This window comes from Elephas maximus, chromosome 17, assembly GCF_024166365.1.
Source record: "Elephas maximus indicus isolate mEleMax1 chromosome 17, mEleMax1 primary haplotype, whole genome shotgun sequence".
Taxonomy (NCBI): Eukaryota; Metazoa; Chordata; class Mammalia; order Proboscidea; family Elephantidae; genus Elephas; species Elephas maximus.
In genome coordinates, this window is record NC_064835.1 from 25,592,413 (window position 1) to 25,616,466 (window position 24,054).

At 38.6% G+C, this 24,054-nt stretch overlaps 2 protein-coding genes across 2 annotated transcripts; one reads left to right on the plus strand and one right to left on the minus strand.

The window, feature by feature from the left end:
- Positions 1-940: 940 nt before the first annotated feature.
- LOC126060624 (olfactory receptor 8B3-like) lies at positions 941-1,891 on the minus strand. The gene has a single exon (XM_049856855.1). It carries the CDS (start codon positions 1,886-1,888, stop codon positions 941-943), a length of 948 nt encoding a protein of 315 aa, XP_049712812.1. The 5' UTR covers positions 1,889-1,891.
- Positions 1,892-20,838: 18,947 nt separating this feature from the next.
- Positions 20,839-21,915, plus strand: LOC126061130 (olfactory receptor 143-like). Its single transcript, XM_049857462.1, has one exon. It carries the CDS (start codon positions 20,839-20,841, stop codon positions 21,913-21,915), a length of 1,077 nt encoding a protein of 358 aa, XP_049713419.1.
- Positions 21,916-24,054: the final 2,139 nt, after the last annotated feature.

Genomic DNA, 24,054 nt, shown 5'->3' on the forward strand with positions numbered 1-24,054 from the left:
GACAAATAACAAAAAAATTCACAATAAGAACTACGTGTTCCTTTTCCAAAATATTTGCTGTCATTTTAGATAGTAATAAATGCAATTTTTATCACAAAAACCATCCTGCACCCTTATTGGAGAACTGAGACGCATACATATTATTCCTATCATCAGCCTCTGTTAACGATGTCTTTGACAATAGGGTGATATGCATTCTCAATATTAAACGCACTGGGATGATGGAGGATCTCAGAAGCTGAGAGCATGTGGCACAGATTTTGTTTCTCAGAAGAGAAGGACAAAAGGAAAAACAGGAGGATTAGGTTCTATTTTAAACTACATACACGATTTGTAATGAAAACATTTCATTAATCCCACTGCCCTGGTGGTGCAGTGGATAAGCATCCGGTTGCTAATGAAAAGATCTGAAGTTTGAATCCACCAGCCACTCCTTGCAAACCCTATAGGGCAGTTCTTCTCTGTCCTATATGATCTTTATGAGTCGAAATTGACTCAATGGCAATGAGTTTGCTTTTGGGTTTTATACCAGTAACAATATTGGTAAGAATGAGAATGCTTTTATTGTATTTGGCACTTCTGTGTTTAGGTGAGCAAGCTGTAGTGTTATTTACCTTAGGTGACTTCTGGAACTCACCATATTTGTTCTGATTAGGAATAGACCAGGAGATAGAAGGGATTGAAAACAATAATGAAAATAGTCAGTAGGTATGTTCCTTTTATAACACATTATTAATTATATAGTAAGGTTGTACGAGTTGCAGTAGATAAAGAAGCAAAGAACGAGACAAGATTAGCTGTAAGAGAAGTGATAAAAACAAGTCTATTAAATCATACATAACACAATCTGTAGAGTCAACATAGTTGTAAACAGTGCCTCATGAAAATACTGACGAAAATTTGAGATGCTTGAATTTCTTTATATTACCACTGCTTCTAGTTAGAATATATTTCTTCTCTGGATTTTAATCAAGGCTTTCCTCAGGGCTACTTTAACATCCTTGTTCCTCAAGCTGTAGATCAGAGGGTTAAGCACGGGCCCCACATTAGTGTAGAAAATAGATGAACCTTTCCCCTGGTCCGTAGATTCAGGAGAATACTTAAGATACATAAATGCTGCCGACCCAAAGAAAAGAGAAATAGCAATGATGTGGGAGCTACAGGTGCTGAAGGCTTTTGATCTTCCTTGAGTAGACTTGATATGAAGAATGCTAATGAGGATGAAAATATAAGAAATTAGGATGGTAAAACTGGGTACTGTAATATTGATACCCACCACAATGAGAACTACTACCTCGTTGACATAGGTGCTGGTACAGGAGAGTTGGAGGAGAGGGAGGATGTCACACAAGTAATGGTTGATGATATTAGCATTGCAGAAGGTTAGTCTAAGCATGCAGCCTGTGTGGGCAGTGGCTCCAGCAAATCCCATGGCATATGCAGCAAGTGTCAGCACAGAACATACCTGATGGGACAGGGTGACTCTATATAGCAATGGATTGCAAATGGCCACATAGCGATCATAGGCCATCGAGGTCAACATATAGTTTTCAGAGATGACAGAAAATAGAAAGAAAAACAGTTGGGTCATGTAACCAAAATAGGAGATGATATTCTTCTTTGATACAAAGTTCATCATCATTTTGGGTGTGAAAACAGAAGAGTAACAGAGATCAATGAAAGATAGATTGAAAAGGAAATAGTACATGGGGGTGTGAAGGTGAGAACTTATCCCAATAAGAACGATCAAGCCAAGATTGCCCACGATGGTAACAACGTAGTTCATTAGAAACAAATAAAAGAGAGGCTGCTGGAGCTCTGGACGATCTGTTAATCCAGCAAGAATAAATTCAGTCACTAAGGAGTCATTTTTTGCCAGCATTCTCATTTTGGAAATCTGTGAGGAAAAAAGAAAATTCCGTTAGTAGAGAACCCAGCTCCCTCCTTACATGTACTCACTCATTACAAAAGGGACTCTGATTGGCAGAATTCAAGTAAGTTTTCCTTTGCTTCGTGGAGTCTGAATGTACTGCCATATACATGGCTCAACAGTTCAATCACCCTATATTTTGTCTGCATGAGTTAACTTGTGGTGAACAATTCTTCCTGTCTTTACTAGAAGATAGAAGGATGGAGTAGCTGAGGTACAAGTCTACCTGATGATGAGTATACAGAGTGGGAAACCCTCTCCCATCTATCCCTCTCATTCATCTGGCCCTTTACTTCCTGCTTCCTACTCATGTTTCCATTACTGTACTCAACACCTCAGCTCCCCTGTGATAACCATCGATGAAGAGAGGATTTCCCTAGAGATCATATTGACATTCTTCTTCCTAGAAGGGAGTCCCTCACTTGTTTGTAGGATATTCAGATGTTTTTCTAAAAGAATCCTTGAAATCAAAAAAGGGTACCATGTATTGAAGAGACAGTAGTCTAAAATTTATATTCAATCATATGCCTCAGTGTTTCTACACATTCTCTCCTTTGTTGCATCTCAGCTGCACAACGAAGAAAGAAAGGTAGATGTGCTTTCCCAGGCTTCTGTATGAGGGCATGAAAGAGAAACACAACCCGGGTGCTAGCTACGTAAGTGGTCAAGTTTGTTAAAATTTATCAAATTCATTAAATTCATTCAATACCCTTATGTAAACTCTTCTATATGCAAATCATACTTCAATAAATAAGTTTAGGAAAGAGGCACAGCTCTTCTTCCTCTGATGTTACTTTGTACTAGATGTGCCACTCGGAACTGCTACTGCTGTCTTACTTACTATGAAGCGAGGATGAAGCCAACATGGATAGAATAAGTTGAGAAGGGTGCAGGCAGTACAGTCAGTGCTGCATGGCAGTGAGTGTCTTGCTATGCAATATATTTCCTCCTTTTTCAGCAACATAGAGAGTAAGTGAGAACAATAAAAACTTGACTAACTCACCCTTCCTCCACTGACTCTATGCTGACTCTATGTGCCTTTCACCTCCACTGTCCTGGGGGAAGAATTGGCTTTGGAGATAACAAAGCTGACCAGATGTAGTCACAGAATCTTCTTCCCCTTCTACTGGTAAGAAGGTTGTAGCACAGATCTCATAACCTGAATCTTCCAAGAGTCATCCTGAGATATAAATCAAAATTCTTCTTATAAATTTGACAAGAGGCTGTATGCACGGAAACCACACACTTGACACCAGAGCCACCATGTCATAGAGCACATGGCGCTCACCTAGAGCTTACAATTCTTTTGGCCTGGTTAGAAATCCAGGCATAGCTCTTCCATAGGACCTCCTGCTCACGATAAGTGTTGCAGGGAAGAAATTATGGTGTTTGTGTTTACATCCTAAATTGTGATAGTAAATGTTAACTTTCCCACAAGGGATTATACAATCCTTAGGGCAAAGTATAAGGGAGCCTCTGCTGTCCTAGATAAGGATGGTAAGTAGTAGTAATGTTATTGAAAATTTCACCTAGGTAGCATAGGTAGTTTCAGAAAGGATTGATGTATATTTCTGGAAAGTTTATTTATAATGTTTCCTTTTAAATATTTTGAGGCCCTTTAAATAGTCTGTTTAATTATGCATATTTACAGACATAAAGCAAAAGGATACCTTTTAATTGATTACAGAGCTTATTATTCTTTATTAAAAGCTGTTTAATAGAATAATGCCCCTTTATTTCATGAAAATTTAATTATTTTGGGTTGTTTTGACTTAATAGTTCTTTGCTTTTAACAGATTAAAATCAAATCTGTAAGAAAAACAACTTTTAAGGGCTTCTATTTTAAGAAAATATGACTTTAGAATTCCCTTAGAATTCACTTGTGTTTATGAAAAGGCACCTCTTTTTTTTTATTGTAAATATAAATATAACAGATTTGACAATTCAACAGTTTTCAGGTATACAATTTGGTGGTATCAATTACATTAATCATGTTGTGCAAATATCACCATAATTGCTGGCAAATTTCCCATCACCATAAACAAACACTTACTGCTTTCTAAACAATGGTTCCTTCTTTCCCCCTCCCTCCCATCCCTGGTCAACACTATAAACTTTGGTCTTTGTACATTTGCCTATTCTCATTATTTCATATAAGTAAGATCATACAATAGTTGTCCTTTGGTGATTTAGTTATTTCATTAAGCCTAAGGTTTTAGCATGTTGTATCATGGATCAGGGCTTCATTTCTGTTTATGGCTGAATGGCATTCCATTGTATGTATGTACCACATTTTGTCTATCTGTTTATCCACTGATGGACATTTATATTGTTTTCACCTTTTGGCACCTATTTTTCTTAGCATTGAAATTTTGAAATGATGATAGGTTCACAGGAAGTAACAAAAACATAGAGTCCCTTAAACTACTCACCAAGCTTCCTTCAAGGGCAACATCTTCTATAACTGCAGTACAATAGCAATGTTGGGAATTGGCATTGGTATAATAATGTTAATTAGGCTATGGGCCTTATTTAGCTTTTACAAGTTTCGAGGCACTTATTTGTGTATGTGTGTGTTGTGTGAACAGTTTTATATAATCTGATCCCATGTATAGATTTGTTGTAACTGTCAGCATAATCAGATACAAAGCTGTTTCAAAATCACAAGAGAACTCCCTCATAATGCCTTTTTATGAGGTTGCCATGAGTTGGAATCAACTCGAGAGCAACTAACAGCAATAATGATAGTCTTACCTACCCCTTTCCACCACCATTTCTGTCTTTGGGTAGTCACTAATTTGTTCTCCATCCCTATAATTTAGTCACTTCCAGGTGTAGGGTAATGCTATTCAGCTATATGCATTCCCTCCTAATGGAGTTAGCTTTCCTCTTCCCAGAAGCATGCTGGGGATGAACTCGGGGTTGACTCAGGCTAAGGCACAAGGCCAGGAGTGGTGTGACTGGGCCGGATGGCCAAGGCTAAGGAATGCCTTAGCAACAAGATGAAAAATATCTGTGCCTGGATGTGAAGTCCCTGGGAAAGCTGGCTGCCCAAGGACTTGGGAGGAAAACAATGAGTCTTAGCCATAAGCTTGTGTTCCCTGCTAGGCAGTTGCGGAGCACTAAACTGGTCCAGCTGCTGGCCTGGACTGACTGTCCCATAAATAAGCTCCCCAAATAAACCATAAAGCATTATCACTGGTTCCGGAGTCTTTCTTCAGTCTCTTGGAGATGCGGCCAATCTTGGGTCCAGGTGCCACCCGGTTGTTACACAACACCAGGATATAAATAAATGGAATCATATGGCATGTAAACTTGGAGATCGGCTCTTGGCACTCAGCATAATACCTTTAAATTCCATCCAACTTGTTGTATATATGCGTAGTTCACTTCTTTTTATTACTGAGTGATATTCTATTTTTTACAACCCAAATTCTGTCAATCTTCTGTAATAGTTTAAACATTCATACATCCTTGTTTTGGTACAAAACTGACTGATTTATTTTTTGGGAAACATTTCATAGGCTAGACGATTATAGTTGAGACTGGTTCTTCTTGGAATTTTCTTTAAGCTAACCTGAGTCAAGGATCTCATTCTCCTCCAAGAATAAAACTGGGACACCCAGAGTTTCAGAAGGTCCCATAATCAAAAACCTCATGAACACTGCCTATGTCCCACCTTAACTCTATTGTGAAAGTGCATAGCTTCATCATTATTTGTCATGAGCGAATAAGTCAGTGAAAAGACTTTGAGTATAACAAAATTGCAAATTATTTTCACTTGTCATGCAAAATGCTGACTGCAATTGCAAACAACCGGGTAATAACAGACATTATGCTAAGTGAAAGAAGTCAGACAAAAATGACTGCATAATATATAATTCTATTTACATGAAATGTGAAAAAGTGTCAAATTTATAGAGGTAAAGTAAATCAGTGCTTCACTAAGGCTGGGAGTGGAAGCAGGAATGAACTGCAAATGGGCATAAGGAAATGTTTTGAGGTGATGGAAATATTCCAAACCTAGATTGTAGGGATGCACAGCCTCAGGTTATCAGTGACAATGCCATCGCATTTTGATGTCCAGTTGAATTCAACTCAGTGTTAATTATACTCAGTATGACCTCTGAAACCCATAATATTTTTCAAGAATAGAAAATACTAAACATGACAACATGTGCGAAATAATGTTTATTATCTCTCATCTCTACACTCCCTTTCTATGCTCTAATCTGGACTTTCAAATTTAGAAGCCTACAAAATATTTTTCCCAGACTTCTTTACCAGCTGGGTACATGAAGAATGAAGAAACATGGTCCTGACCATAGAAGAGCTTAGAGTGTATGAGGCTAACTGACAAAACAATTTGGCACTCCAAATGAGAAGGATAAGTACTCCCTCCTTCTTTCCTTTTTCCCAGAATGTAAGGTAAGTTTAACAGCCAGGAAGGCATAACAGGGGCAGAAATGATTAAATAGAGAACAGAAAATTGAAGAGTTAGCTGAGAATTTGGGAAGTAGTATATTGTCAGATAGGAGCCCTGGTGGCACAATAGTTAAGAGCTATGCTAACCAAATGTCGTCAGCATTTCCAATCCACCAGCTGCTCCTTGGATAACCTATGGGGTAGTTCTTCTCTGTCCTATAGGGTCGCTATGAGTCAGAATTGACTCCAAGGGTAATGAGTTTTGTTTTGTTTTTAATGTTTTCAGATAAGGAGGAGAAGAATAGACAAGAAGGTACTATAGAAAAGAAGTGCAGGTGACAGAGCATTCCAGGAAGAGTATAACCATAAAATGGAAAATAATATGCCAATTACAAATTAAGATTTTAAGGATACACAGTAAAATGACAACGGTAATCATTTCTGGGTAATGTGTGAGCTCTAGCCTAGTATTTAGGGTGAGAATCTAGTCAGTTCCTGGAGGGGCTGAAATATACTCAGGAATCTAAGGCTGAAGAAAAAGAGGAAGTCCCTCAACAAGATAGATTGACACGGTGGCTGCAACAATGGGATCAAACACAGCAACGATTGTGAGGATGATGCTGGATCAGGAAGTGTTTCACTCCGTTGTACATAGGATCACTACAGGTTGAAACCAACTGGACAGCACCTAACAACAACAACAACAAGACTGAGATTAGGCATAAGAACTAGGTGCAAGTAGAAAAGGGAAGGGGAGATTGTGGAAGGCCAGAGAGTATGGGTGCCCAGAAAATCAGCGTACAACCACTAAGCACTGAGTTTAGGGCTGCAGGGCCACTCTGTGTATGGAGGACAACGGTATGCCAACATATCGCCCATCTTGGTACTTGGCTGAATCAGCACACCAAGGCACAAACTTCAGAACCTACAACTGAACAGGACAGGGGAGGCCACACTGGGACACCTTTTCTTCCAAGGTAACCACCTGGAAGCTTTCTTCCTCTCTTCTCTATAGTCCTGTTATTTATAAAACGACAACTTAGAGAAGTCACTGCTTTGATATTTCATGCCAATTTATCACTTGTAAAGAAAGAAAGAAAACTCATTGCCTAAGAATTAGATCATGAATCCTGTCGGTATTAATACTCACTGATTCATGCAACAGATACTTTTGAACACGACCATGGTAGGTGCTAGGGTACAAAAGAGAATTCCATGCACTCATGGAACTCATACTAGAAATTGGACTTTGAGTTGATCCTGTAATGGGTTGAGACTTTTGAAGATGTTGAAATGGTGTAAATTTATACTGCATATTGGACAGACATAACTCTTTGGCACCCAAAGATGCCCATGGCATAATCTCCATAACCTACATTAACTTGCATGGCGAAAGGAACTTACAGGTGTGATTATGTTAAGGATCTTGAGATGGGAAAATTATCCCTGATTATTGAAGTGAGTTGTTGTAATCACAAGGTTCCTTATAAGAGAGAGGAAGGAGGGTCAAGTTAGAGAAGGATATAAGATGACGGAAGCAGGGGTTGGAATCATGCAGCCATGGGCCAAGGAATGTGAGCTGCCTCTAGAAGCTGGAAAATGAAAGGGACATATTCTCTCCTAGAGTCTCCAAAGGAATGCAGCTCTGCTGACCCTTTGATTTTAACCCATAAGACCTATTTCAACTTCTGACTGCCATAACCTGATAACAAATTTGTATTGTTTTAAGTCACTGTATTTGTGGTAATTTATTACAGTACAAATAGGATACTAATTCCTTAAAAAACCCATTGCCATCGAGTGGATCCTGACTCATAGTGATCCTATAGGACAGAGTAGAACTGCTCCACAGGGTTTCCAAGGAGAAGGTGGTGGATTGGAACTGCCAGTCTTTTGACTAGCAGCTGAACACTTAACCATTGCGCCACCAAGGCTCCAGGGAAATGAAAATTAAAACTGTAATGAAATACCACTGCACATCTTTTTAAAATGTCTAAAATTAAAAAGACTGACCCTTCCAAATATGAGCACAGATGTAGAGGAAATGGAACCCTCATGCCCTGCTGACAAGAATGGAAAATGATAAACACTTTGGAGAACAATTTGGCAGTTCTTCTAAAATTTAAATATTCATGCATTATATGACCTAGCAACTCTACTTCTATGTATATATTCAAGAGAAATGAATGAATATATCCATAAAACACTTTTATGCAAATGTTCATAGCAGGTTTAATTATAATAACAAAAACTGAAAGCAATCCAAATGTCCATCAGTAAACTGAAATAAACTGTGGTATATCTGTACAATTAAGCACTACTTAGCAATAAGCAAGAAACTATTGATACATATAACAACTTGAATCAATCTCAAAATGTTTTTACTGGGTTAAAGAAGCAAGATAAAAAATTTGCATATTATATGGATTTATTTATATTATAAACTAGAAAATGCAAAAGAATCTATAATGACACAAAGGTGGTCAGTAGTTGCCTGGTGACAGGAGGTTGGAAGAGGCAAGACAAGAGGATTACAAATAGGGATACTTTTGAGGATGTTGGATATGTTCACTATCTTCATTTTGATGATGATTTCATGGGTATACACATATGTTAAAACATCACATTATACAGTTCAAGTATATGTAGTTTATTTCTATCATTATACTGTGTTAAAAATGAAGCAAATTTTCTGTAAAATAAGAGTTTTATTCAGACTCAAAGATTTGCATTCAGGAAGCACCAAAATGAAAGTTCAAAATGGCATTCCAAAAAAGGAGCATAAGCTCAAATCTTTTATACTCGATTTTCCAGAACTTTGTACAGCGTTGGGAAGAGTACGGGGTTACATTTGACTGCTCGACATTCAACATGCTCTCATAAGACTCATTTATCAAGAATCACTACTGGCTTGAGTACTCAGTCTTAGCTATCATTTCCTGCATTTCACACCTGAGTCCTTCTGTTTCCTGCAACATTCTGGGTAGGCCACCTCAGAATGTAGTAGAACAAACTATCCTGGTCAAGAGTATGTCTTGGGTCCCGTCCATTGCCATTGAGTGGATTCTGACTCCTAGTGACCCTACAGGACAGAGTAGAACTGCCCCATAGAGTTTCCAAGGAGTGCCTGGTGGATTTGAACAGCTGACCTTTTGGTTAGCAGACATAGCTCTTAACCGCTACACCACCAGGGTTTCCTGTCTTGGGTCAGGTACTCTAAAAAGCAGAAACAGGGGCCTTGGACTAAATGGAGTCCAATTCAGCTTGTGTCAGCCATTCATTTTGTTATGTCGAGCCTCAGTTTTAGAGTGCTCTTTCACAACTGCAGGAAGAAAAATAGAGATTTAATTTAATTTGTTCTTGTTGTTAGGTGCTGTCAAATTGGTTCTGACTCATAGCGACCTCTTGTACAACAGAACAAAACCCTGCCAGGCCCTGCACCATCCTCACAATCATTATGTTTGTTAATTTCCATAGCCAAAAAATAAACTGTATTCAATTCAACAGGCTTAATGAGCCAGTACTGTTAAGCATAAGTGAAAGGAAGGAAAGTAAAATGTGAAATTAGTAAAAAAAAATCTCTACCCTTCAAAAAATTTGAAAACCTTTGAGAAAAAAAAAAAGATGAGCTTACTTATATTGGATTTTGTGTAATTATTTGAACACACTAAATGTACACCTTCCTTTTATTTTTATTTTGAACAACAAATAATGGTTTCTGAGGATGTAAATCTTTACGGGAGCAGACCTACATCTTTCTCCCCCAGAGCAACTGGTGGGTTGGAACCCTTAGACCTTTTGATTAGCAGTAGAAATATGAGCAAACATGGAATGATTATAGAAAAAGCTAGTCTGAACTTGGTCCTTACATTGCAAACCTGTCTCATTCCCTTCCTTTCTTCTATCTGCATAACATCACCTTAGCCTAATTCAATTATGACAAAGTACTTCATGATCTTATTCCCGGAGATATACCATAGCATCTTTGGCCTATCCATTGGGCTTGGGTAACTGAAGACCAATATGTTCTAACTTGCCAAAGTCAGTGGTAATTTAACTTAAAAAAGCTTTATATATATTATCATAATGCAGAAAAAGAAAGCATGTATCTTAACTTAATGGACTTTTGATTTGCAGAATTATGTCACACTGAGCTAACCAGCAACAAACACCCAGATACCCTGGCTAACATATTTTTAAGTGAAGATACATATAACCAAGATACGAGAAAATTAAATCTTCAAGTGCCAGAAAGGAAAAGTTAATGAACATTCTAATTCAGTACGTCTGGTGTGGGGACTGATATTCTGCATTTCTATCAAATTGCTAGGTAATGCTAAAAAAAAAAAAAGAGAGAGCCCCAATTTCTTTTATTGGAGAATGGCATTAGAAACCAAGATCTGGATGTTAGGTTGCTTGTTGCCACCAGGTGTCATTTCTTTTAGGCCCCCTCACCCGAGAGAGCTAAGAAATATGTTTGTATACTTACCCATGTATATATATAAAAAAAAATCTTTAAATATATACATATATTTATAAATATACATATATCTATAAACATGATTTCTTACTGATGTTTCCAACTCCAGTCCATTACAACACATATCATTCTAGTCCCCTCCTCTTGCTAATCCTGAAATTCCCACTCCATAATGAGAAATCTGGCTCCCACCATCTGCCACTCAATTCCAGTATACATATATAACAGTATCAGAATTATTAACCCATATCCCTATGGGTGTGGTTATGCCCCTTATAGGGTCACTATAAGTCAGAATCGGCTCAACTGCAATGGTTTTTTTTTTTTTTTTTCAGATTTACCCCTATGAGAACTAGTTTTATCAACTAAAATGCTTACGTGCAGTTCCCTTGCCTTTAGTCCTACCAAACCAAAAAACCAAACCCAGTGCCATCAAGTCAATTCCGACTCATAGTGACCATATAGGACAGAGTAGAACTGCCACATAGAGTTTCCAAGGAGCGCCTGGTGGATTCGAACTGCTGACCCTTTTGTTAGCAGCTGTAGCACTTAACCACTACACTGCCAGGGTTTCCTAAGTTACCTAGGAAAACACCTTCCCCCTGCCCCCCACCCCCAACCTCCTTAGCGTGGTTGTTTCATATGTTTTCAATACAGTTAGATGCTCTTGTGAAATCTACATTCCTTTCTAGGATCCCTCAACCTTCTAAATTAATTGTATTAATTTGCATACATAAAGGTCCACCCTCTGTGCTGAAAAATTCTATGAATTCTGGAAAGTGCCAATGCCATTCAGAATAGGCTTAATGCCTTTAAAATACCCCCTGCTTCTCCTATTCATCCCTCCCCAACTCCCTCCAAACCCCTGACAATGAATGATGTTTTTTTACTGTCTCTATAGCTTTGCCTTTTCACAAATGTTATATAACTGGCATCATAAAATATACAGCCTTTTCAGACTGGCTTAGCAATATGCATTTAAGGCTCTTTTTCTTCTTTTTGTGGCTTCATGCTTCATTTTTTATCATTAAATTAAATCCCTTTGTATGGATTTACTAGTTTGTTTATCCATTCATCTATTTGAGGACTTTGTAGTTGCTTCCAGTTTTTGGAGATTTTAAATAGAACTGTTATAACCATTCATGTGCAGGTGTTTTTGTGGGTATAAGTTTTCAAATCAATTGAGTAAATACTTAAGAGCAGGATTCCTGGATTGTTCTACTATGTTTAATTTTGTAAGAAACTGCCAAACTATCTTCCAAAGCGGCTATACCATTCTGCATTCCCATCAGCAAAGAATGAGAGTTTGTCAAGGCCAGCATCTTCAAATCATTCTCTGCTCCATATTCACATTGCCTTCTTCTCTATGTCAAATCTCCTTCTGCCACCCTCGGGAGACATGTGAGATTGCATTTAGGGCCCACTCAGATAATCCAGGATAATCTCAGAATCCCAAAATCCTTAATTTAATTGCATCTGCAAAGTCTTTGCCATATAAGGTAACATTTACATGTTCCAGGAATTAAGGCATGGATATCTTTTGGGAGCCCATTTTTCAGCCTCCCACACACTTAACAGGGAAAAAGCCCCTGTGTAACTGTTTTAGGGAAAGCAAAGCATATGATTCCATAGCTCATCATGGATGGGAAAGAACCACATGAAAAAAAGTAGATAGTATTATCTTTAGACTGAAAGTAAAGAAGCTTGAGTTTCTGAAACTGTTTCAAGGAAGGAAGAACAGCTTGGGGACCTTGTAGTAGTTCTGAGGAAATGAATTCAAAGTCCTAAGGACAAGTCTCCTGCTGTGATTTCCTCCAAAACTTTTATGAGCCTCTTGAGATTAGCAATTACTAAACTGCGTTTACTTCCTGTGCCACTGGATCCTTTGGGAGGGACTCAATTGCCTTTTCCAATTATCACTTCACAGCAGAAATGTTTACTCCCCAGTGCAAAAGAGTGAGTAGTCCCCTTTGTCACTGCCTGCATTATCACCTGGAGCCTCTGCACATCTTTAAATGAGGAAGGTCCAGGGGCATAGTCATTTGTTATTTCTATTACTTTTTACATTCCTCTGGGATTACATTAGTAAAATATTAGGTCATCTTTTTAATACCAGATATGCTTGTGGGTTTCACCTCAATAGAGATGTTGTAGCAAAGTGGTTAAGGGAGTGGGCCCTCAAGTCAGAATCCCTGAGTTTAAATTTAGACTTCTCCACTTAATCACTGTGAGATTTTAGACAAGTCATTGGACTTCTCTGACCCTTGTATCCTCACTGTAATGACTGATGATTGCTGTGGACATTAAATGAGTACTAACATACACAATAAGGACACTGTCAGGCACCTGGAAAGAGTCTGATTTTAATGTGTTTGCTCTCCCCACATTCATATTCACCTGTAAGAAGAGCCTGAAGCTTTTTTCCTGTTTTCTGGTTAGATCTATTTTATATCCGAAAGTTGTTTCACGCTCAAAGTGCCCCAAACCGAATTCAGCATTATGAATTGCCAGAATGCTCATTCCCTGGTCATTATTTTCACCACCATCTAGAACCAATAATCTGCAAGTCATGTGTTCACCTTACCCTCTTCTTTCTCACTCTCCATCTTCACCCAGTCTCTAAGTCATGAAGAATATATCTCCTTGAATCCCCCATCTGAAATTCCTAACAACCATACTTCTTTGATAAGGTTCTCTTCATCTAATGTTTAGATTACTCCAATAGTTTCCAACACGTGCACACACACACACACACCCCTTCTCTTCCTGCCCCCAAATTTCTCTCAACATGTTTATTATACATTAGTTCAGGTCAATATTTAGTAGTTGCATTATTAAGACTATTTTAAACACCATTTACAGTTAACCCATCATATCTTATAATTATGTTCCTTTTTGTTTTCCTTGAAAACAAAATTTTGTTTTGAAGTGAATATTTTCATGCGTTTTCATTCACTTAATATTCTATGATTTTCATCATTTAGTCCCAAGTTCTTCCCTCTTGTATGAGTCTCTTCTGGGTATATTTAATCACTGATATTCTATCAATTTCATTTTCTTAAAGAAGTTTTCTCATGAAACTCCTGATCCACTCTAGTCTTAATAGGATGCCTTCTAGTTTTGTTGCAAAAAAAAAAGGAAAGAAACCTAATATCTTGAGATTTCTCTTTACCAAATTTTTGATGATTCTCTTCCCCTCTTTTCCGCATTGGGTCCTCTATTTTCGAGATCCTTTTATGTCTACCTCTTTCTTGGTTTTCCTCCTCATTTGCATGCAGCAAATACTCCACTAGCCTCCTGACTAAAAGGTACATGGAATGCAAATTTTACAGACCTCACATATCTGAAATCGCCTTTATTTTACTTTCTTATTTTATTAGCAATTGTTGGGTACAGATTTCTAGTTTAAAAGTTATTCTTGGGGTGGGGAGCAGCAAAAACTTTATCCAAAGTATTTGGCCTTTGTTCCTGATTCCTGGAAGGTAACCTCTAAATCTTTGAAATTTCCCAAGTGATTACAGTGTATTTTTTATTCACAGGGGGCTGATAGTTTATCCTAACAGTGTCATTCCTGATAGGGGCTGGCCAAACTACAAAGACCCATCATGTGACATCAGCTGATCTTCAGGGAGCTGAGAGGGACTGAAGGTTGAATTCAATCACATGGCCAATGATTCAATCAACCATGCCTGTGTAATGATACCTCAATAAAGATTCTGGACGTCAAAGTTCAGGTGAGCTTCCCTGATTTACAATACATCGATGTACATCGATGCATTCTGACTTCACTGGGAGAGGGCATAGCGTTTCATGTTTGAGACCCTCCCAGACCTCACTTACACTCTCGTCTTCTGGCTGGTTCTAGTTTGTATCCTTTTTTGATAAATAAAACTGTAATTGTAAGTTTAGCACTCTCCTGAGTTCTGTGAGTCATTCTAGTGAATGGAACCTGAGAGGTTAGTGGAAGCCACCAAATTTTTCATCAGTAGGTCAGAATTGTGGTGGCCTGGGAATTCCTGAACTTGCTGCTGGTGTCTGAAGTTGAGGGTAGTCTTGTGGATTATGCCTTATACGTGAAATCTGATCTATCTCCAGGAATTTGGGGCCAGAATAATTGCATCCCTAGCTCTCAGAGTTTTAAAGGCATTAATTCTGCCTGTTTGATTCTTGACCCTTTGTATAAAATCTTTTCACTATATTTATCCCTCTAGAATCTTTAAAAATTTATATTTGTTTCTAGTATTCTAAAAGTTCATAGTGATGTGTCATAGAATGGTCCTTATTTTAATCAACTGAGAGCCTTTGTATAAAATCTTTTCATTATTTTTATCTCTCTGGAATCTTTTTAAAAATATATATATTTGTTTCTAGTGTTCTAAAAGTTCACAATAATGTGTCATAGAATGGTCCTACTTTTATCAATTGGGATAAATATTTATTACACCCTTTCTGGAAACTCAAGTCCTTTAGTTCTGGAAATTTTTTCTTGGATTATACCAATGATGGTTTTTCTCCTCCTAATACTCAATTCTTTCTTTCTGGAACTTCCATTATTCAGATGTTGAAGCTCTGTTTCTTTTATTTGTATTGTATTTTCTCTTCTACTTTTCCATATCTTTACTCTCTGGGAAACGATTTCAACTTTATGTTCCAACCATTTTATTAAATAGGTATGTTGTTTTCATTTCCAGCATCATTTTCATTTTCAAGAGGTCGTTTTGTCTTCTAGTAACAGGTTTCCTTAACGTTTTCTTTCCTTTGCATTGTCTGTTTCTTTCAAGTTGTTCAAATTTTGTTTGACTGTTGATTTTGTGTTATAATACTCTCTTGTTAAATGTTTCAGCATACCTGCATATCCATTTACATTAAAGAGTAGGTTTCTAAAAAGTTGATTGTTATCTGTGAATGGGTGGTTAGTCATCAAATATGGGCTTTACTGTGTAGTGGGCCGAGGTCTGATTCCACAGAGAAGAATCTTACAGTCTCTCTGGAGAGCGTAAGCATGGCTTTAGCATTCTCAGAGCTAATGGAGGAAGAAGTCTAAGTGTGCCAACGTTCTTTACAGAAAACTTTTCCTTACCTACACTGCTTACAGTATAGTAAAACCTCCCACAAATATGCATAACCCAATATGCATATAGTCTCCAAATTTATAGACTTTTGTTTTTTTACCTTCTTTACTTTTTGTTTTACCTTCTAGTTTTCTACTGGTGTGAATGAGGACAAACCACCTGACTGCACGGAGTGGGATAATCAATCTGATTTTCTGCCTATGGTTTCTTATACAGACTTTCAAGCTTTCTGATTATTTTTGTCCCCACTTTTTTCATTACTGCCAGAGGTAACTGGTGTCACCAATTCCTGGGCATATGTGAATTGCTCAGGTGTTTTCAAAGTTTTCCTCACTTCTATCTTACAAGCTAGCTTTCATGAGTATGCTAAGTCAGATATTGCTCATTTATCTACTTTACTGCTTTCAAATTTTTGCGGAAGTCTAATTAGAGAAATAACACATATCAAAGTCAAATCAGACCCTGTATCCAATTCTCCTTAAAAATGTGTGGCAATCTCTTTTCCTCAGTGTACAGTCAACTAAGTAAATGGTTGCACGTTCCTTTGGGGAAGGAGCAAGGGCAGGGCCTTGCAATCTCCTCAGTCAACAGGTTAAAGTTCTACAACTTAGCTCAGGTCTATAAACTTAGCAAGGGGTCTAAACTGATCAAGGGGTCATAACTTTTTACTCAGGTGACCACCTTCAGTCTTCTGCTCCTCCACTTTTGCCTTCTTTGAGTTGTCGGTATTGAGAGATTGAAAATGCAATGGCCAGACCATATATGGCAATAGAACTCTGACCCACAACCAGCAACAACCAGCCCAGGAAGCCAAACCACAGTCTGCACCAATCAGCCCAAAATGATTACTACTTGATCAATAACTGACAGCTTCCTTAATTTTTGCCCCCACATCAAACTAGGACCAACTGGAAAAAGCCAAATATGCTCCCTAACCAATCACATAGCATGCCTTGCCTATGGTAACCCTAGGGTCACCTACTTAGTCCTCCTCCAGTTTCTCCTTGCCAACAGCCTTCCAATGTGGACATACCTGAAAAAAATTTTTTCCACTCTAAAACTTTCCCACTTTTCTGTCTGCCTTTGAGTCTCTGACAAATACAAGTGATGGCTGCAATCTCTGAATAAATAGATTTTGCTTGTCTTCATTTGGGTAGTCTTTGCTTGTTTCCACAATTTCCTCATTTGCTGATCATCCATTTTGTCCCTAGGGGTGTTATGCTCTATGAGCCATCTCTTTAAACTGTCCCCCCGCATAACTGGTATTATGGTACTTGTATCACCCGGGCTTCTGCTAGCTAAATGCTGTCAATTGTCTCTATTACTTTGGGGTTACATCATCTCTATGATTATTAATGACCCATCTCTGTGACAACCTCTTCTAATGTCAGCCCTGGCTTGCAGAGGAGAGGCACCACTGAACTTATTACTGATGCTGGTGTCTCTCTCAGCAGTGCATTATGGACGGCTTGGCCCTCACATGGAAAATCATACTCTGCTGGGTCTTCTGGCCTCATGTGTTATATCCACTCCAGCACACATACCCCTCTGGGCCTTTCTTCTTTTTTCCCCTTCCTTTAATATCTGCAAAGACAACCCAGGATTTCCACTTCATTTAACATGGGCATCACTTTCTCTAAGCTTTATGAAGAACCATACCAGCAGCAAGTTCACCCCATCCCTTAGGGTCCTTCCTGAGGTGTTAAATAGTGAGTCCCATGAAAGTACCACCAAAATCAATGAATTCTTGTTTAATTCCAGTTTTAAGTTTCAACTGCTCTGAACAAGCATTCTCAAAATCCAATATCGCCTACTTTCTGAAGTACATGCTGAAATGTTTAAACATCCCAAAAGCTCTGTTATTCTATCAAATGCTGAATCTGCTGTACAACTGTGTCTTTTTTTTTTTTTTGCAGAAGATAAGGATCTCTTTTTAAGCTACCAAAGAGTCCTCTGGGTCTAACATGCAGCCTTTAACAATTTATTCAACATCCTCAGTTTCTCATTAGTTTTCCAAGCAAGGTAAATTTAATTTAATAATAACTAGGCAACTCTGCTGTCCTAATAGGTATTATTGCCACCTTACCTTTCAAATGCAGAATCCTGAACCAGTATGATCATTCCTTTCCATTGGGATATTTACACCATTCATCACTGGTGAAATCTACAATTCAACTGCCCCATTATGCTAGGGCCTGTTCATACCCTACATTCTACTCAAGATGATCTGTGCTCTTGTCAGCTGGATGATAGTAAGCCAGGCCCAGAACTATTTTTCTGCCTGTTGTCTTGGACTACTCCTGGTACCACCTCTGTCAGTACAGACGCCAAGATAAGATTAGATGTGCAAGAGATTTATTGGGAGAAAAGGGGAGAGAGTAGAAGTGGGCAGAGACAGTCTTGTGAAGCCATTGCTAGCTTGGAGGTGGAGGGAGCCACATAACAAGGAGTGTGAGTAATCTGTAGATGCTGAGAACAGCCCCTGACTGATACCCAGCAAAAAAAAACAGGACCTCAGTCCTACAACCACAACTTGAATGAGCTTGGAAACCAAGTTTTCCCCCCAGAGTCTCCAGAAGGGAATGTAGCCCCACTGACATTTGATTTTGGTCTGAGCAGAAATCCAACTGTGCCCATGTCAGATTTCTGGCTTACAGAATGTGAATAATAAATGGGTGCTGTTTTATGTTACTGCATTGTTGCAATGTGTTACAGAGCAATAAAAATTTAATACAATAGGTGACGGTAGGACTGAAGTTTAGGAAATCTTTAGGGTATTCCAGATCTAAGACAGCTTTATCAAAGTACAGTAAAGAGGAAGGGTCAGAGATTTTAAGAAGATTGAATCACACAAAATTTCAACACCAGATGTTAATGCTGATTGAGAAGGAGGATCCCAGAATGATAACCTGTTTCTGAATTAGTTAACAGGCGAAGGTGGTATCATTGGCACAGAAAAAGATAATAAGAGAAACAGTTCTGGGACCACAAGGAGACACTGAATTCAGTTTGGGGCACTTTGAGTGGGGCTGCATAGTAAGCAGTTGGACACAGAACTGTGACCTTAGAGAAGAGGTCCATGCTATAGATACGGACAAGAAGAATAAAGAAGGGGGAAAAAAAAAACAAACAGTTACCATCTTTTCTGACTCATGGTGACCCCATGTGTGTTAGAGTAAACTGTGTTCCATAGTGTTCTTCAGTGGCTGATTTTTCAGAATTAGATCACCAGGGCTTTCTTATGAGGCATCTCTGGGTGAACCAGAACATCCAAACTTTCGGTTAACAGTTGAGCATGTTAACTGTTTATACCATCCAGGGACCCCAACACTTAATTAGCACTTATAACATGCCAAGCAACATTCTAAGTGTTCTAAAGGTTATAAGGTATTTATTCCTCAAAACAATATTTGGAAGTAGGAACTATTAGTAAACTCATAATGTAGATAAGTCAAAAAGGCTCAGAGAGGTTAAGTAACTTGTCTAAGATCACACATGTGTTAAGTAGAGGAGTTTGAGTTCAAGCTCTTATTTCTCTATTATACTCTCTATGGGTATGAAAGGAGCCCTGGTAGTGCAATGGTTATGTTCTTGACTGATAACCAAAAGGTCAGCAGTTCAAACGCACCAGGCACTGTATGGGAGGAAAGACCTAGCAATCTGCTCCTGTAAAGATTACAGCCTAGGAAACCATGTGGGGCAGTTCTACTCTGTCATATAGGGTCGCTATGAGTCAGAAGTGACTTAACAACACATAGCAACAACATAGGTATGAAAGACACCAGAAGATGGATATTATTAAAGTATAGCATGACATAATACTATATCAATTACAGAGAAATGTAAGAAAGTTTTGGAAATTGTAAATGACTCTTCCCCAAATGTTCCTCTTTTAGAATTGAGCATGGGTTCTGGGGGACAGTGCAGAGAACACAAGGGAGGCTACTCCCTCCTGCTCAGAGAATTCAAAATTCCTAATGTGAACTCATACTTGGAGAACATTGAGCCCCAAAGGAACCAGTGTTAACTCACAGACAGATGATGTAAACATAGGCTCAATAATTTCTTCCCTTGAGAGCCTGATCAAACTTTGCCTAAAATCCTAAATAAAAGGCTCATTTGCCAAGCTTCCAATTAAGATGCTGATATCCATGCAGAACAAGATAAATTAACACTGATGGTGGAGAAAAAAGTTATGCTCTTGCCTAGCCCTGAAAAAGACATTATAGGCAAATCCACAAACAGAATCACCTCCTTTCCACTAAAAAACTAATCCAGCTGTTCAGAGACTGAGATCTGTCCTCAGGATACTGCCTCCTTCATTATCAGAACCTTTGTGTTCTTCAGGACAGTGGAGAGGAATGAACATTTAAGGGCCAGCAGTAGTGAGGTCTCCAGACAGAAAGAAGTTGAGCATCTGAGTAGTCTCTGTTCTGGTGTTTTCCCTCCCAGAGCTACAAGAGTGGAGAGTTCTGGGCAGGCCACCTGCCCTCCCTGAACAATGCATTCTGATTTTGAGGTAAGACTGAATGAAGGGAATGGGTAGGAGAAATGCAGGGTATTAGAGGACATCCTTAATACTTTCTCTAAGCCAGGCACTGAGTATCAGAAAGGTAAGAGGGAAAGAATGGGTTGAGTATTAGGTGCAGGGAGGAACATGGTGACTTTCTTGTTTCAGAGCTTCAGGCATTTCCATAGGAAGCAGTCCGAAGCACCGTTCCTGGCTCCTTTGTTCTCCTGCTGTATAACCTTGGTCAGCCCATTCATCTCTTCAAGATATCATTTCATTGTCTCTCAAATGTAGAGGTCAATTTTAGTACTCGTACTAAAAGGCTTTATACTGGGCAGTGTCAGCACACGAAAGATGAGAAATTACAGTTGGTGTTTGAAAATACAGAAGGAAAGGACAAGTAAGAGAAGAAAGGTAAAACATGAGGAGTCATAGTTGCCCTGGCAACAGCCAGTCTTGGGACTTGAGCCCACCAACAAAACCAGCCTCCTCTAGAAGCAAAGAATCTGAGGCTCTTCCTGACGTGGTAGTCTCCCATTTCCTCACAGATCATTCCCTAAAGACAGTGGCTATGGAAAATGATTCTTCAGTAATTGAGTTCATCCTGATAGGATTGACCAACCAGCCTGAACTCCAGCTACCCCTCTTCTTTCTCTTCTTAGTGAACTATGTGGTCACGGTGGTGGGAAATTTGAGCTTAATGAATCTCACTGTCCTGAATTCTCATCTTCACACCCCTATGTATTTTTTCATCTTCAATCTGTCCTTCATAGACCTCTGTCACTCTTTGGTCCTTACCCCTAAAATGCTAATGAGCTTTATGTCAGAGAAGAACATCATCTCCTTTGCAGGATGCATGACTCAGCTATTTTTCTTCTGTTTCTTTGTCCATTCTGAGTGCTATGTGTTGACAGCCATGGCCTATGATCGCTATGTGGCCATTTGCAAGCCCCTGCTGTACACAGTTGCCATGTCCCCTCAGGTCTGTTTTCTGCTGACGTGTGGTTCATATGTTATGGGGTTCACTGGTGCCATAGCCCACATAGCTAACATGGTCAGACTGTCCTTTTGTGATACCAATACCATCAACCATTATATGTGTGACATCTTCCCCCTCCTCCAGCTCTCTTGCAGCAACACCTATACCAATGAACTGGTGGATTCCATTATTGTGAGCACAGTTGTAACACTATCCAGCTTTATTATTTTCATTTCTTATGCTTTGATCCTTTCCAATATCCTCCACATCTCATCAACTGGGGGTTTGTCCAAAGCTTTCAGCACCTGTGGCTCCCACATGATAACTGTTGCTCTATTTTATGGTTCTGGATTGTTCACACATCTCAAGACCTCTTCTGCTGATTCTGTGGACCAGGGGAAGTTCTTCTCAATATTTTATACCAATGTAGTGCCCATGCTTAACCCCCTCATCTATAGCCTGAGGAACAAGGATGTCAGATTTGCTCTGAAGAAAACCCTGAAGAGATTTGCAAATTAAGTAGAACTGATGTTGCTGGGTTGTTGTGTTTTTTTGGTGTGCCTTTTTTCACTGAAATTTCTTCAGAACAAGGTCTTTAAACATTTTTTCCTCTCTAAGCATGCCATGAAAACATATTGTTGAACTCTGTGGTTATTCTCAGTCCTATGATTACCCCCTCAGTTGAAACTTGTTCTTCAAACGATGTCCCAGGGACTCAGCCTGACTCCCAATCCTTTTTAGACCACCTCACGCTTTGCCTCTTTCTATGTATTTTTCATAAGTAGTAAACATTGGAGTGGAACAATGTCTGAAAAGGTTACCCACTCTTTGTTTTCCCTGAAAACAATTATATATGGCCCTTTCTGCTTTTAAACATTCTAAAAATTAGTGCTACATTAAGACAAAATATTAAAAAAAAATTAGGTGACAACATTTATAAACACTTTTATAAACTTTGCAAGATTTTCAAAATTCTTTTAGTCATGGTTTCTGTACTAGATTTCCTGCCTCATATATGAGATAGAGCCATATACTTTGTTCAACCTTTGCTTTTGTCTTTATTCCTGAGAATACATAAGGATATCTGAGGCTCACCAACGGGCCTACCTTCTTAAACCCATCAAAGATGAAAATTACAGATATCCCTTGAGAAATATGGCTCTGTTTCATGGCACTGGGTAAATGGTTTGATATCATAGAAAGAAAGAACATTGCTACTGTCTTGTCTGTTGATTTTTTCTCAAATATTTACATAATTATAGACAAAGATTTTGAGATCTATAGGTGAATGAAATAAAATTCACAACTTAGTAAGCGTCTTTAGTTTCAGAAAAATGAGTCAGGTTCAACATGAGATTTCTTCGCCCAGCTGTTCAAAAGAATTTCCCTTTGCAAAGCTAGAAACCTGTTTCGTCTTCAAGACATGAAAACAACCATGGGTTAGCTTTGTCCTGAAGGGTGTTATGCTTTCATTTTGTAACTTTCACTTCTGAGAAAAATTTACATTTGTTGAGTTCTTCTTACCAAGAAGGGATTGGGTACTTTATAAAGGCTATCATAATATAAGGCTTAAAGTCCTGTTTTGTAAATGAGGGAACAGATTCAGAGTGGTTATGTAAGATGCTCAAGGTCACAAAATTAGCTTATGGCAGAGCCCAGCTTTGAACCCAGTTCAAGCAACTCCAAATCCTGTGTCCTTTCCACGGTATCATTTTGACTCTCAAGAAGGAATTGAAGGAAAAATACGGGAAATAAAAGAGATGGGAGATAAAAATCTAGAGAATTTTTTAGGAATCAGCCTAAAACTGAGGCTGTAAATGGCCCCTTGGCCAAAAAATCTCTGTATAGAAGGATGGTCCATAAAGGCTTTGGCTCCAAACTGTAGAAATGCTTATACCTCTAGATACATTTAATCAAAGTCTTTATAATAGTGATTCTCTCCTGAATTGGAGAGGTATGACAGAATCTCTGTGAATATGTAAGAAAAATCCAAATAGCTATTATATTTTATATTTAGAAACAGGGGAAAAAACTTGTAGTTTCATAATGCAAAATATCAAAAATTGATTCTGATCAAATTTTCTAAACCTATGAATATACAGAGATGCAGCACTAATTTATTCCCATTAATGATCCTCCAAACCAAAAACCAAACTGGTTGCAGTCGGGTGGATTTTGACTCATAGCGACCCTATAGGACAGAGTAGAACTCCCCCATAGGGATTCCCAGAAGCAGCTGGTGGATTTGAACTGCTGAACTTTTGGTTAGCAGCCGTAATCACTGCACCACCAGGGCTCCTAAAGATACTCTGTTAGGAAAAAATAATAATAATAGAACGTGTTCCCATCGAGTGGATTCTGACTAATATCAACCCTATAGGAAAGCGTACAACTGCCCCCATAGAGTTTCTAAAGAGCGCCTGGAAACCTTGGCGGTGTAGTAGTTAAGAACTATAGCTGCTAACCAAAAGGTCAGCAGTTTGAATCAAAGATACTCAGTGGGGTCAAAAAAAAAAAAGATACTCCCTTAGGTACTGCATCAGGGACTGTGAAAGCTCAAGGAAGGCTCAATGGCATCTGAGATGCTCATGCTTAGTGAAAGGGGATCACAGGTATTAAGGCTTTTGTAAGAACAATTACCATTATAAGAATAATTAC

Coding starts and splice junctions, on each gene's coding strand:
- LOC126060624 (XM_049856855.1), bottom strand. CDS start 1,888: ATGAGAATGCTGGCAAAAAATGACTCCTTAGTGACTGAATTTATTCTT.
- LOC126061130 (XM_049857462.1), top strand. CDS start 20,839: ATGAGGAGTCATAGTTGCCCTGGCAACAGCCAGTCTTGGGACTTGAGC.